General features: G+C 45.3%; 1 protein-coding gene across 5 annotated transcripts; it reads right to left on the minus strand.

Annotated features, from left to right (window-relative positions):
* Nucleotides 1-60: 60 nt before the first annotated feature.
* Nucleotides 61-14853, minus strand: MMP23B (matrix metallopeptidase 23B). Of its 5 annotated transcripts, XR_004780426.2 has the most exons (10): nt 14298-14850; nt 11013-11158; nt 9028-9167; nt 7990-8157; nt 6829-6993; nt 5847-5957; nt 4730-4856; nt 3475-4050; nt 3174-3233; nt 61-2686 (listed from the first exon to the last, which is right to left on the minus strand). XR_004780426.2 is itself a non-coding variant. In XM_035557783.2 (8 exons), the coding sequence occupies exons 1-8, from the start codon at nt 14472-14474 to the stop codon at nt 3876-3878; spliced, it is 1209 nt and encodes a 402-aa protein (XP_035413676.1). In that variant the 5' UTR covers nt 14475-14849; the 3' UTR covers nt 61-3875. The 5 variants fall into 5 exon arrangements, 1 of the variants encoding a protein (XP_035413676.1); XR_004780424.2 differs by lacking the exon at nt 3174-3233 and having other exon boundaries at nt 14298-14853; XR_004780425.2 differs by having other exon boundaries at nt 3174-4050; nt 14298-14849.
* Nucleotides 14854-15314: the final 461 nt, after the last annotated feature.

Here is a 15314-nt window from a genome sequence, read left to right on the forward strand (position 1 = left end):
TTTAATCCTCTCCCTCCCCCAGTCTGTGCTGACATTATTGCAGTATATGATCAGCCCAGGAAAACAACTTTTCTTTTTTTTAAAGTAAGCTTTATGTGTCCGAGTGCAGTTGTTTGGGCAAGAAATCATAATGCTTATGCATCATCTCTCCTGTTGTGTAGCTTGGAGAGGGCTGGGCCGGGCTGGGCTCGATACGCGTTGACATTTTGGAGTGCACTGCTGGGCTGACCACTGTTCGATGTGTTGTATACATGTATTTATGATGGCACTGGTGCAAAAGAAGTACTATATTGTTTTATAAATCAAAAAGATTTAATATGGAGACTTGAAACTTTATTTTCTATAAAGTTCTTTTAAATATGTCCTTTTTTCATAGAAAGAATAACTTTTCGTTTTGCTGATTGAATAATGCCATATTCCAGTCCTTTCTCATAAGGGAAATGTCCAGAGGAATTATGTTGGAAGCTCACAGCCTTCTGAGTCTGTAATTTATAATGCTGTCATCCTTTTCTGGGACAGGAAGATTTGGAAAATACTGGAGTATTCGTGCAGTCAGAACTGGGCAACGGTCCAGTTAATAGGCTCAAGTGATGAACATTCCAGTGTATTTTCAGAGGTTTTGGTTTTCTTTTGGTTTGTCTGTTTGATTGTTCGTTTTTTTTACGGGATGAAGGCTTTGGACCTTAAAAATTTGGATTACTAAAATTGTAGTAAATTTACAAAACCATTTTTTCTGTGGCTAAATGAAGAACTGTTGTCTCTTCACTGATTGCCTAGTACTAAGGAGAAAAAGGTTTTCCACTGGTTTGTTAACGATGCATGATTTTAGCAAGACTTGTCTATGCGGGGTAGGAGTGGTGATCAGGAACCCACTGAAAGCAGTTTCTTTGCTACATCTGTACAGCCTGCAGACAGGGAGAGCTATTTTGCCATGGCCTGTGCTGTGCTGTGAAGGCTTAAACCATGACTGAATACCTTGTGTTTCAGGCTGTGCTGTGCATCTTGCACTTGGTGACATTATTTCCTCTTAGCTTCCTTGACATCGTTGCAGGCAGCGCTGGAAGAGGTGATTTCCTGACACAAAGGGTTATTCATCTCGGTTGGGATATTTTTAGTACAACAAAAACCTCATGCTGGATTACAATGGAAATGCAATATGGTTATGAGAGAGATGTGTAATTCTTTTGTTCTTTTTTTTTTTTTGTAGCAGGGAAATACCCGTTCTCCCTCAGTTACTGTACTGCAACTCCTATTTTGGCTCAAATGTCTATTTTGGCACCCAGTGCTTGCCTGGTATGATTCTGAGCTTAACTGTCCCGTGCACCCATGCATTTTTGAAGTTTATTTTATATTTATACTATAAGGTAACCGTGATGGTAAAACCGAATCCAAAGCTTATTTACTCATTAAATACGTGAGCAGTGAAAGGGGACAGAAATCCTGAAATGCTAACGGTGCTTTACCCGCAATGATTACTGATCTGTAACTACTTAAACAGGTGTGTCAGATGTGGCTGGAAGGCATTCTTCTTTCCAACATGGGCTAACAGATCTGGATTTTTGACACTGACAGTTGTTGTTTGCTTTTAATCATACATAAATTATGCAAAGGCAAGTAAAGAGAGAAAATATTTTCAGGTCTATTTTACCAGGAACAGTACTGTAGTATTCAATTAGTTTGAAATCATGTCTTTTTAAATGATTGATTTCAACCAACCATGGAAAATCTGCAAAGATGAACTTCCATTTTTCCAAATGATTTCAGTGCACGAGTGTGCGGTGGAATCACAGGATTGTTGTAGTTTAGGTACGTATTTTGTTGTTGGTTTATTTCAGTTTTTATTTTTATAAAATCAGATTGTAATCCAAGAGGAAGTGAGTTTTGTTGCTTACCTTGAAGAGATCACCCAGTCTATGAAGTGTTTTCTGTCCCAGCAAATCTATGTTTCAGAAATGGAAGCTGTCATGCAGTGTTCCTGTGCAGGCAACAGAGAGAGCATAATTTGTCGTTGTTGCTGTTGGCTTCTTTACAGAAAATTTAATTTTTTTCTGAGTTCCTTGAACAGTGTGTGGGGTGACAAGCTAGCCTTGAAACTGTAGCCAGAACAGCTATGCGCACTGGAAGGTTTGTGTCAGTGGCATCCTGGAGGAGTGACAGAGCTGGGTAGTGGCCTGGTGTCTTAAACGTGCAACTTGTTTCATTGGTTTCTTTTTCCAGTGGCCTTCAGGTCCACAGCCAGTATTTGAAGGTGGCTAACGCCTTACAGGATGGCGGTGGCAGAGCAGGTCCGTAGCTAGCAGCACTTACCCTGCAGCTGCCTCCAGTTTTGCCTGGGCATTCCCTTATTCCCCAAACTCTGTCATGGACACTGCCTGCCAGGAGCATCAACTGGAGAGCACTGCGGAGGTAGGGGTAGGTTACTGCCATGTACGTAAACAGCAGTCGGAGAAATTGCACGAAACTCGTTAATAATAAACGATGTTTTAGAAAGTGTTAAGCTGTGAGCTGAAGGGCTTCAGATCTGCCCTAGGATTAAGCATCCGTGCAGCTGAAGCGTTGACATCCTCTTGTGATAGGTATTGAAGGCTGTGACGATCAGCTCGTTGCTCTCATTTCTCTTCTCCAAATCCTGAAGACAGAGCTGCCTTGAGAGGAGATGCTCAGCTCCACGTGGTGTTGCTCCGGTCTGTTAAACGAAGATGTGCAGAGTTCGTGCTAAATGTCTGCCAGTAAAATGACTGTCATTGCAATTGTACCAGACAAATCATTCTGATTTAGTTTCTTACTTTTCCCTTGCACTTTTGCTGTCATAATACAGAGAGCTTCCTAGACTGCTGACCTATAATGCAATACATGAGATGCTTTGCAGTTTTGGTGGTGCTTCAAAGTAGGAAGAAACTTCTTTGAAGAGGTTAAGAGGACAACTAAAAATGGATGAACCTAAGCAAAAAACAATGTAGGCTGCTTTAATACTGGACAAGGATCTTTCTTTCGTGTACTTATTAAACGTAAGGACTGTCAGGGATTGTTAACTGTGCAAACGAATCCTTCGCTAATACAGACATTGGAGTGTACTGGGCTTTGCCGAGCAAGCTAATGCTATTTTTCTATGGCTGTGCACATTCACCTCATCTCTTAGTGACTGGGGGTGACAGTAATGGAAGTTATCTTACCTCTGGTGAAGGAGTTGAGAAGTTTATTGACCAGACACCTAAAGGACAAGTTATGAGGAGCTGCAGATGAAAGTAAACAGTATATGGGCTAAGGTTACACAGGTAATAAATACAAAGCACAGGAAAGTGGTTGTGGGGAAAGATGTTCTGCGGATACCTGAACTGAATGTGTTGAAACGTGGAATAGAGTAATTAGAAAGGGGTTGTTTAAAAGAAAAAGAATTATTAGTTGTTTTTTTTTTTAACATGTGCTTCTAGTACTATGTACCAGGATCTAAGAAAACGATAGCAAAACACTTACAGAGTATAACTGGTCATTTTCCTTCCACAATACCTCTGATTCCGTTGCAACACAGCTGAGCCATCAAAGTTCGTCCACGTGTTTGGTGAAGGGTTATGGTCTTGTTTTTCAGCAGTCTGCAGTGATCCAGGTTAACTGCAAAATCTTACACTTGATTTTTTTCTTTAATTTTTTAATTCTCTGAACAGCATGTGCTCGATGGATTATTTACCATTAAAACTAACTTGGAAAAGTTTTGTCTTCCAGTAATCAAGTCCCAGAGTCTTTCTTGCCCAAGGTATGGAAGCGGCTGATTTAGAAGTTCATTTGCACTACTGGAGATTAAATACAAAATGCTACAGAACCATTCTGAATTTGAAACAGAACTAGCAGTAATTGAAGTTCTTATTCCAGAGCCTTCGTTAGTGTCTCAGTCTGATCCTCCAGGAATATGTGGTCAAGATTCTTTCTTTTTTCTTTACTATACAAGTGTAAGTTCCTTCATTAATTGCATTTGCAATGATGCTCATGTGATCCTCATTTAAGGATAAGTAACCTGGATATGAGTATTCCAGAAGCTCCTTATCTTTATACCAGCTGTCATAAGAAAAAAATAGAAATTAAACTATAAAATATCAAGTACAATACAAAATATGTGTTAGCGGTCCTCTCAGCTGGTTAAGTTTTGTTCAAATAAGTGCATTGCAGCACAGCTGGGACTTGAACAAAAATGACGTTAAGTTTCACTGTCTCTTTCAGGTAGATGATGGCAGTTTTAACAGTGCGTTATCCTGAGTAATCTACGAGTTTGAATCCTATTGAAAGTGAATGGGAAATTGGGTTCTGAGTCTAAACTAACGCATGGACTTAGGCATATTTCTCTCAGCTTTAGATACATCTAGAAGTAAGAAACATCTAGAAATAACATGCTTCTACATTAGTAAGAGTTAGAAAGCTAGTGAATGGATAAACGTTTAAGACAGGGTTTTTGCAGAATACAGGCCTGTGACTTTGACTTGGTGGTAACAATTATCCAAATAAAATATCCAAAAATAATACTTCATAATGTTATAAACAGTATTTGCACATTCCCTTCTCACAGTTAATGAGCCACCCCTCTTTCTACTCAGAGTGCCAATTGAAAGACAGTCACATGCTGCAGAAGATAAATGGCACTCTTATGAACAATGTTTTGTCATATGCCCTCACTCTTCCTCCCTTTTGGTACGTATGCTGCAAAGTGTCCTAAGGGACTGAAATAAATGACAGCACTTACTAAACTTTGCCTTTTTTATGAATGATCTTCTGTCCACAGCGGAAGGTGACGTTCCTGCCTTCGGAAACAGTCTTGGTTTTTGTCCTTGGTGGGGGCAGAGTAGGAGGAACCGTTGGAAAGGGGAATTCTGTCCACCGAATTTGCGAGAAAGAAATGACGAACGTTAGCATGTCTCATTACCAAGCTTCAGTCATCCCCAAACACTTTCACAGCATTATGTTATCACCTAAGGAATCTTAAAAGTATTTATTAAAAATGCCTCCCACTGAACAGTTCTTGGCTGGACGTTTAACCTTGTTCATATGCAGAGATAACTAGCTTATGGCATGTAAACTGATAGAGATGGATAAAAAGCAACACATTCATTTCATATACATGGAAAAATAGAAGTTCTGTTTATGAACGATCCCCTAGAATATTTGGGTTTGTAGCGATCTGACCACATTTTTGCATTAATCTGGTCTAAAAAACACCTCTGTACTGGTGAGATACTAATTATATGGTGCATCTCCTAAAGGGCAGCAGGTTTTTATCTAAAACTCAGCTCCACAGCTGCAGTAAGTTGATGTGATCCTGCATGAGTCCCTTGTCTGAATTCATAAAACTGAGAGACTAGATAAGGTGATTAACATACTTTATCTCCTTTTCTGCGGAGCAGCTCAAGTCCAGCTGTGCTCGAGATTTCATTTGTCTTGTCTTTGTCCCATCACTGCATCGGGTACTGTACTGCATCTCTTAGCTCTGAATTTAACACATCAGCAGCTCACTGCCTCAGTTGGGTCCAAAAGGGAAGCAGTCTGAGGCACGTGGAGCACTTGTGTGTTCAGAAACTCCCTAGCATTGGTTCAGTTAAACTAGGGAACAACGGGACAGTTTAATGGTCTCGTCCACAAATATTTAAACATAAAAGCTGAGTCCTATTTCCAAGCCTTGATTTGGCTCAGATGCACAGGACGGCATCTCTGCTACGCTTCTCATTAGAGCTGGGTGGGGCTAGTCACTTGCATCCTCTGGTCTCCAGTGTAAAGATCTTGCCTACCCCTGCAGCAAGGGCTGCTAAGCTTTACCTCCTCCCTCTGCAACCCCCCACAAAACCCCAGAAGAAAAGTTACGGTACCGTAGCAGAAGTCACAGGTGGAAGGACAGTGCTTTTTCATCAATTTCCTGCGTGTCTCACAGAAACCTTTTCGTGCCCATGATGGGCACATAAATAATCTGTCTCTGCATCCTGAAACAGAAAGAGACAAGGCATTAGAGCGACTGGGGGGACAGACTGTTCCCTCTAAGAAACAAATTGACATTTCACCCAAATCAGATTGCTCAATGTTAACGATAGTGCTGAGAGGGGAAGGGATCTAAAATGGGAGTAAAATAAATAAGAGCAGGATGCCTTTACTAGAAGAACGGGGGCTAGACATTGTGCTACTTTAGCGCAATACTATCAGTGATAAAAACAGAGTAGCATTTGAAGAGTGGCAGGCAAATGTGCTGGAACTCCAGAGCATCTTGCCACAGCCTGTCTGGATTGCAGAGAGCTCTGTCATGTTCTGGTAACACAGCCCAATCCAGCTGAAAGAGTAATTAACAGCTGTTTGCCTTCCCCCTTCCTTTGCATGCGAGCTTTTCCCTTCCCTTCATGTTAGCAAATGTACAAACGCATTGTCGGGACTCTCTATGGCTAAAATTAGCCTTTTGGCTTGGGTGAAGCACGGTACAAAAGTAAGGCTCAGAGTACGTGCCCAGAGGTGGTGCTGGGCTGCAGCACAATAATCTAGGCATAAGGGAACACCGCAGTGCCTGTGCTGGAGCCGCTCAGCACAGGCTGAGGATGTAAGGTTTGAGGGGGTCAGTCAAGTAGCTTTCAGACCCGCCACGGGGGGAGGTGGGAGCATGAAGCCTGCCAGATACCACACAGTAATCTATTCTTTGTGGCTGGCCTCCTGTCTTTGGCATGTGGAACTATCAGTGCCAGAAACAGACAACGCTACCTCCTTTTAGTTCCACTTTAAATAAAAAAGGAATACAATTCCTCCTGGGTAATGCTCCCTGGTTTATAGCCTAGTCCAGCCAAATCCCAAGCACAACCCTGCCTTCCTTACCGTAAAGCCTCTGAATTCCCCAGACTTCATCTTGAGAGATGGTCTTTTTCCCAGTCAAAGTGGCATTGATGTGCATGAGGGCATTGGGGTTCAGGGAGTGCATGAGTCCTAAGGCATGGCCTATCTCATGAGCTGCTACGTGTACCAGATCTGTAAGCCAAACACCTGGAAGAGAAATGGAAAAAAAAGCTGACTGTGGTGAAGTACATTTGCTAATCCTGGTGTAAAACCAGAGGAAATACTTTAGCACTTAGAAGGTGTGGTCTTATGAAAGGTTGCCCATTTTACCTTCTCTGTAGCTGCTTGGGTGCAAACTGTCAAGCCAATTACTTACACACACTTCTAATTTTATCAGCGGTTCTTGCCAGACTATAGGAAGACTGCTCTGGAAGAGCAATGTTTGAAATGGGGGCAAGTGCCCTGTAATATTCACAACCTCCTGGCAGCTTTCTGCTGCTTTGTTCCTGCAGCCCTGAGCTGTGACTGGAACTGACTGCCTGGGGGTGAGGTTGCTAGCTGCAATACTCCAGCCTGAAAAAGCCTCCAGCTGACTTCTGCTTGTGGGGCTGAACTGAGGCTTCTCAGTAGCACCTTGAAGCCCGCTTCCAGCAGGGATGGATTTTACCTGAAGGATGACTCAAAAGAGGTGCTATTATTACTGACACCTATCCTGGTATCTTGCATAATTACAGGCCACGGCAGTATCGCACAATTCCTGTGTTGAATCCAACTGTTTATGGGAAGAAAGCATCTGAAGGGGGTAGCTTGCACATGTGCTTAACTTATCAGCATATTAAATAGGAATCCTTAGTCAGTGGATTTTTTTGGCTCTTAAAGACTTCTGCTAAATCTCACTGACGTGACTTGGAAGAACAATAATTTTATTCTACTTTTTTCCATCCTTTGAGCCAATACCTGAGCTAGCTCAGCTTTGGGCAGAGATGCAGTAATTGGGAACAAGTACTGCTAGCCTCACATTCGCCTTCTGAAGTGAGAAGTTGTACAGAGGTGGCTGAACTGTACGCAAATCAACTACTGAACTATCTGCAATAAAAGAATGGAATTAGGCTGCTATGGTAGAGAATCTGGCAGAACTGGCACTCAGGACTAAGGTCTAAATCTTACAGGCATCATCGATGTCCTCCCTCAGACACGTATTACCTTTTTTCCAGCTGAACCGGGTATTTCCCAATATCCAGTATTCGTGGTCATCAAAATGGATTTCTCCGTTGGGTGGGAAGAAGGCATGGGCAAGTTCCCCCGTTGTTCCGTCGAAGCAGTGGTGAATGAGAGACTCCAGACAGTCCGTGTGATTGATGGAGTAGAAGCCTATGAAAAAGGAAACAGATTTAGTGTATCTAGCGGGATAAGCCCGTCCAGGACAGAGGCATGTAAACTTGTGGTTTACTAAGAAATCTATTGCTCTATCCCACATGGTTTTTTTGCAACCTACAGACACAACAGGAAAAATAAATGCAAAGCAACTGTCAGGAACAAGGGCTGTGAGGCAAACTAGGCTCAGCCCAGTGATGACCTTGGATTTAGAGCTGTCCCCAGTGCACACAAAGGAATCTATATTTCAGAAAGGAATGCTGAATGCTTTTTGCAACATCACAAGGAAACTTCAGGGTTTTTTCTGAGTGAAGTTCGACAGTGTGACACTAACCCCAGGACACAGGACAGTGAGATGATAACCCCAGGACGTAATCATTGAATTTTACACGCAAACGAACAAACAGCCTTACAGTTGCAGCTGCTTGCTGACTTTTTGCTAGCACCACAACAGCTTCACAATGCACCCTGCGTCCACTGGAACGGGGCCACCTGGAGCTCACAAGTGGTAGCAGGACAGGCCCCTGGGAAGGCTTATCATGTGCTTGGAAGTAGCCTCATGCAACAGCAGACTGAACTGCTTATTGCGAAACACTGGAAACTCTGCTCATTATTTCAATATTGCTGCCATCTGCACAAGAAATAATTAGTGTGCACAGGCCATAAATCCCAGGGAGAACGTACAGCTGGGTTTGAGACGGAGCAAGTAAGAGCTCAGCGCTAACATTCTTCTAGGCCTGAGAAAGTCAGGAGGTGACTTGTGCGTGGTGGTAGGGGCAGAAGGACAGGAAGGAGAGGAGAGAGCAGCAGACAGACAGACGGCACACACAACAGCCTCCTGGCAGCGCAGGCGGCTGTGCAGCTCACCTATTTTCAGGTCACTATCTACGTGGCGTGGGACTTCTTTGAAGCTGAATGGCGAAACTTCGCTCCACATCCGGAATGCAGCTGCTAGCCCCTTGCGTGTGTCCCTGGCATTTATGAGGTTTCTCGGGAAGGACAGGATTCTGTAGGGACACACAACAACCTCAGGAAAATGCTGCTCCCTCCCCACACATGAGACAAAGGCTCTCAGGGCTGTATCAGACAACCAAGACTTTCCATGCACTCTAACAGGTTCAAAACAGGAGTAGCTTGGATTGGATATTAAGAATATTTTAGACAAGGTTCTCTCGGAAATCCACTTTATCCTAACGCCTACCTGTCTGTGGTGCAGCGCTGCTAGAAGAGAAAGCAACTGCCTTCCAGCAGCAGGTAACTCCCTCCCATCGCTGCGGCTACAACGTACACGCACATGCTGAGTTACTATGCTCTCAGGCGGCACTTTTGAAAGAGGGCTCCAAAGGTTTGATAGCAAAACAAGACATTTCCTTTGAAAAAATCTCATCATTTGGGAGAGAAACTAAGGCTTTCGCTTAGGCTGCAGGTACAGACACAGCTGATCTGTAAGAAAATCTCTAGTGAAGGATGGCAGAACCCCTGTCTGTACCACGGTAAGGTATAGAAGGCTCCTAAAAACTTACCTTACCCCAAAAGCAGATCTGCATTCAGCAAATTGCCTGCGTGTAGCAATTGGGATGCTTTCAAGAGCCCGACGTGACCTGCCAGCCCAGCCCTGCTGCCTACCTGCTGGGGATGGCGGCTCCCTCAAGGGCTCTGTTTGGGGCTTGCTCTGTACTTTAAAGGAGAGGCTGGAGTCAGCAGCCTCATTAAAAAGGCCTTTGTTAGCACATTAGACGTTGGGAAAAAAATGATTTGGCTCCACTGTTTCCCAGAAGATGTGCAGCTCTGTCAGCCAGCAGGGATCAGCAGGCCTCTCCAGTCACACTTCCAGGACTCCTGCCAGCCTGAGCTTACCAGGACAGCCCGATTCCACCTGCCAGTGCTCGTCTTATGAAATTGCTTCCAAGGGGATTCCCCAAACCTTGCTCTGTCTGAACTCATCCTAACTCTCCTGAAAACATTCACCAATGCCATAGATATTTGCCCAGAGAGAAAAAGCATCTGTCCAGGATGCTGCCACCACAGCTCACCGCAGTTTCAGGGGCTGTTCAGCCACTGCTGAATTCAGGAAGCGTGCCTGCCCTGAGGCTAAGCACCAAGCAGGATTTAACAAAACTAACGCTAGCAGTACAGCCAGACAGCAACGTGAAAGTTCAATGCGAAAATCCATAGGAGTCCATTACGTTTGGCTCCGAATAACAGCCTGCTTGTTGGCAGTACCAGCACTGCACATACACACAGCTCCACCGCTATGCTGAACAGCCACTTTCTCTGGCAGAAAAGTCTGAAAATATTGGGGTTAATATTCACTCACCCTAGAATTGCCAAGGGTTTTTTTTTGTTTGTTAGTAACCTGAGAGTTGGTGTGCTTTCCCGAAGACAACAGGGAGAAAGTGATTCCTAAAAGCACTCAACACTAACGGAGCTCCGTCCTCCTGAAATCACAGAACCTTTCAACAGCAATTTCCCTCAGTGATGACTTAGGTTCAGATGGAGTTCTTCTAAAAATAACAGCACGACAGAGCCAGTGTTCAATTCCCTACCTTCTGCGGGCAGCCCTAGCTCTGGGAAGCCTCAATTTGCCCCCAAACAGTTTTACTGTTAGTCTCAGCTTGCTGCCACATGTGCTACTTGCTTCTAGCGCAGTGGGGATGCTCCAGACAGCGCGCAGCCGAGGTGAGAGGTGGTAGAAAAACTTCCTGCTTTAGAGTGCCGTTAGCAGCTATCACTCACTGACAAATGGATTAGCAATATTCGTACGGTTAATATCATGCCCACAGCAGAAAAAAAAACTCAGAGCCCATGGTCACTTAGAAAGAGCCAACTCTGGGGCTGATGCAAGTCCATACTTGTAGGTCAGGTTGAAGTGGTCCCACTTCAAGTGCCCCGGCGTGATCGTGTATCGCTTTCTCCGTGCTGGAGGCCGAGGTGGGAAAGGTGAGCTGTGCAAAGCAGAGGCGCTCGCTCCACGAAGACCAGGCGATGTGGCATCTTCCTTAAAAGACAAAACAGGAGGTTGAAGGAGATGGGAGAGACTGCAGGATAGAACAGCGTAAAAGAAAACCTACCGGGTGTGGGGCACGTGCTGGCTGGGGAGCGCGGGCAGCCCTCCCTTGTCCAGGAGAAGGGACTGGCACATCGGCTGCTCAGTGCTTGGCAGAGCACGCCTGCTCTGAGCACGCTGAACAAGACCAGGACAGAGCAAAAGAGGGGCTATGCTACGAATTCCTGGGGCATCGCTCAGGTGAAAGAAGGGAGCAGCATCCCTCGGTGCTAGCTCCCAGAGGATCGGTGCTGTAGGCTCCCCTGAGCTGTTGCATAACTCCAGGACAGGGCACTGCAGCTGCTCCTCTCTCCTGGAGAGCAGCACAGATGGAACAGAAACGAGGCCTCAGAAAGCTCCTGGCCCCAGCAGAGCTGCAGCTCTTCCTGAAAAGTTCTCGTTTCCTTTTCACTTTGCTGTTGCTCTCCAGCCTAACCACAGAAGAAATGAAGCACTGGATAAATGAGTCGAACAGGCAACCCTTTGTGCGAGAGCTCTTTATAAAGCTGGACTGTGGATCTGAAATGCTTTCAAAGTAAATTGGAGCCCTGGAAACCCTGGAGTGCGTTTAAAGCCACCGCACAGTAAAAGACATCACATTCGGTGGCACGCCTGCCTCTACCTACAGTAGCAGAGGTAAAGGCATGGGACCAGCAGAGAGCTCTGGAAGTCCACCTGCTCTGCCTCCCCTTTCAGGAGGAAGATACCGAATGTCTTTGGGTCATCTTTACTCCAGAGGCACCGAGACCAACGCTACGCAGTCCGTACAGTGGCAACATTACAAAAGCTGCACCAGTCTGAGTTTGTCCGACCTCACAGCACATCCGACAGAAGTCTGCATTTTACGCGTGGAACAGCTGAGGCTTGGAGAGGCAAAACAGCAGATCCCTGGCCTACAGCAAGCCAACGGCAAGGAAGGACGAGAAGCCAGAAGCTGCAGCTGCCAGACACTGCTCAAATCGCTCCATGACTGCAGCTAGTCATGACTGGGGAAAGGCTGAGGGACTCTATCCCAACAGGAAACCAGTTTCTTCTGCTCGTGTCTGTGTGCTGCACTGGCTTCTGCTTGCTCTAATCTCAGCCTCTTTCTTTTCTAGGACAGCCTTCTATTCTAGCCTGTCAGCTCAGCCGTGGGCCTGACTCACGGTTTGGGTTCAGCAGAGCGAACGTATGGCACGCAAGGGCCACACAGTGTCACCTATGACACAGAGAGACGTTAACTATCTTACCTTCAAAGCTTTTGGCAGGGCATTATTTGATCACATTTCTGGGAGCCTTCCGGTGCCAATTTGCTCTTGAATGAGCACTCGGGGTCACTTCTCCCTTTTAACCTTTGTCACCTAGTTTGCTCTACTCTGGGATCTGTCTGAAGAACCCGTATTTCGTAGTGTGCTCAGTTCTGCTGGAGCTGTAAGAGAAGCCTGGAGAAGATTAGCTCATAATTATGGGATAGTAAGGTATTATCCTCCTTTTTGCATCTCTTTCTAGTAGGGTAGAATTAGGCAAATCCTACCTTCTTATGTTCTTCTGTTCCTTTCTCTATGATCCCTTGCAGCACAGGGCCTGACTGCACGCTCGTTCTGGCATCACCAGCCCAGGACTGCTGGTACTGGGAATTCCTGCTCTGTCTGCAGGCTGACTCAGGAGTCTTGATAAGGGGATGAGGTCAGACATTAACACCCTTTGGTAGTTGTTTGTGATAGATCCCCCTGCTCCTTAGCACAGCCAGCAGAACACACAGCACGTTTGCTTTCTGGCCTCTATAATGCACAGCCCAACTGCTGCCATCTCCACTTTGTGATAGCACCGAGCCACCAGCTGCAGGGCCTGAGTGATGGGCACTGCTTCTTCTGCCTTCTCTGCCACGGGGCTATAAATTACACCAGCATAGGGTGTAAAAAGACAGTAGGCTTTTCATCTCAGAACCAATGCCCAACACACATGCTGTAGCTCAGGTTTAGGGTTCTGACAGAAACGGGAATGATCTAGTTAAAAATTACAGTGTAATTTGGATCAAAGCATCTGTCTGGATGCCAAAGAGCCGAGACTATGGGAATATTCAGAACTGGAGAAGAGGTCAGCAATTCCCAGGAGGAAGCCCACTCGACTGTGGATTAAGGTCTTAAGTATTCAAAAAGTTTGGGAGATACCACAAGAAGGACAGATGTTTCAACGCCCTTCCCTAACAATTTCAACAGACACTAAAATATATACAGATAAAGGCAGACACTGGTCAGCATCCCTGGTCTATATTGTTCACCCCAGGCAGTCAGGCCTCCATTAATTCACTTCACTGAGCTGTAATGAATGTAATTCTTTCCTCTCTCTCTCCTAGTCGTGCAGTTCCCCTCTCAAACTAAACAGCAACACAACTCCGTGGCTCAGAACCAAGTTAATAAGAGCCCTGAATACGTGATGCAAATGAGGGATGCTACTGCCAGGGTCATCATAAACACAAACAGCAGGAAGTGGTAAAAGCTCTTAAATTGTTTCTTTTTCTAAAATTGAAAGCTAAAATGAAGCTAAAAGTGAAGATTAAGTGAACATCAGCTTCTGAGAGTCCCAGTGTCCTGCTATAGCTCCACCCGAAGCCCAGTCTGTCCCAGCTTATCTTACTAACGGATAGACCTTGACAGAGAGTTAATGTAGCTAATAGTTTCTGTAGGTCCAGCATCAACTCCCAGTTTCTGTCTTACACCATGAGCCCTGCCTCTGGAGTTCCTAGGAATCTCAGCTGCTGCAGAAACCAGAATATGTGTGTGCCACATCACGCCGGGCTGGGAGAGCAGAGGTGCTCAGGAGAGCTCAAGTTCTGAGGGCAAACACAAAGCTTTTATGCAGGCACCAGTTGGTCATCTGCAAGCTGTGTACACATCTCTAGTAATCCGATTTTATTTAGATGCATCGTAACCTCTCAGGATCCTTTGCTAAAAGGGGCTTGAATAGACATACATCTGGTTGCCTTAGCACAGTCACATACGTATCGGTTAGATTGCTTCCTGAGTTTATCAGTCGCCTAAAAACAGCACACACACACACTTGATATCCCCACTCCCCTTCCAAGCTTTTCAGAGTTTGATCCTTTCCCTACCTGACTTTTCTGAACTGCAGCTCCAGCTGGATCTCCCACAACAGCCAGCAAAGCCACCAAAGGGAATATGCACAAAAATCCCACGAGGGTTCGATAGCCATTGCTCTTCTTCTTGTCCACCAAGAGGAAGCTGAAGCTCTTCTTTCTGCTTGCACAAAGTTGTTCTATTTGTTCCATGTCAGTCTTTAGTACTTTTTAGAGGGAGATGAGAGCTCCTAAGGCATCCCCTTTGCAGAATGCATTGCTAATCCTTTTGCTCACAGCTGCATCTGGAACATTTGTGAGGAGTCCTGCAGCTACTGCCAGAGTTGTGCAGAACCACGAGAGTTTCAGAAAAAAAAGGAAAGGAAAAAAAAAAAAAAAGCAAGCAAGAAGCAAGCCGACTTTACATTAAGCCTCTTTCCAATGTGCCAAAAATTCTCATTCTCTTAGCCTCTGCCAAGTGGTATCAGATTACTGCAGCTGAAAGTTGGGCTGGCGGGGAAGGAGCAAAGTGAAACAAGCTGGGATGGACATGAACTCTTCTCTTTAACTGCCTGTATAATCAGCAGAGGACAAATCTGCAGTTGTCAGCTTTATGTAATGAAGAAATTGGGGGAGGGGGCAGAAAAGGGAATCCAGAAGCCAGCATCACGCCCGCGGAATGCTTGCTCAGGGTGCTCCGTGGTAGGGGAGCTGTCATTTGTCAGAGCCTGGCTTCAGGAGCAGAATGAAAAAGGAGATGCTGGGCGAGAGCAAGCACCATTTCTCCACTCAGGAAATTTTGGTCGGGGAGTTTACAAACTCCGATCAAAGTAAACATCAACTCCCTCATCCATGAAACTTGGGAAGTGACTCCTGCAAATTCCTTGGGTACTTGAGAGCGACCCAGTAAGGGCTTGTTACGCTCACAAAGAGGAATATTTTCAGTCATGCTGGTTTGGGGTACCTCAGCTCGAGCACCGCAGACAGACTTGGAGAAGGAAGGTGGCCAGTTTGCCTAGAGCAGCTGAAGCCTTTAAAGCATCTCCGGGCTGT

This window comes from Cygnus atratus, chromosome 21 (assembly GCF_013377495.2).
Source record: "Cygnus atratus isolate AKBS03 ecotype Queensland, Australia chromosome 21, CAtr_DNAZoo_HiC_assembly, whole genome shotgun sequence".
Lineage (NCBI taxonomy): Eukaryota > Metazoa > Chordata > Aves > Anseriformes > Anatidae > Cygnus > Cygnus atratus.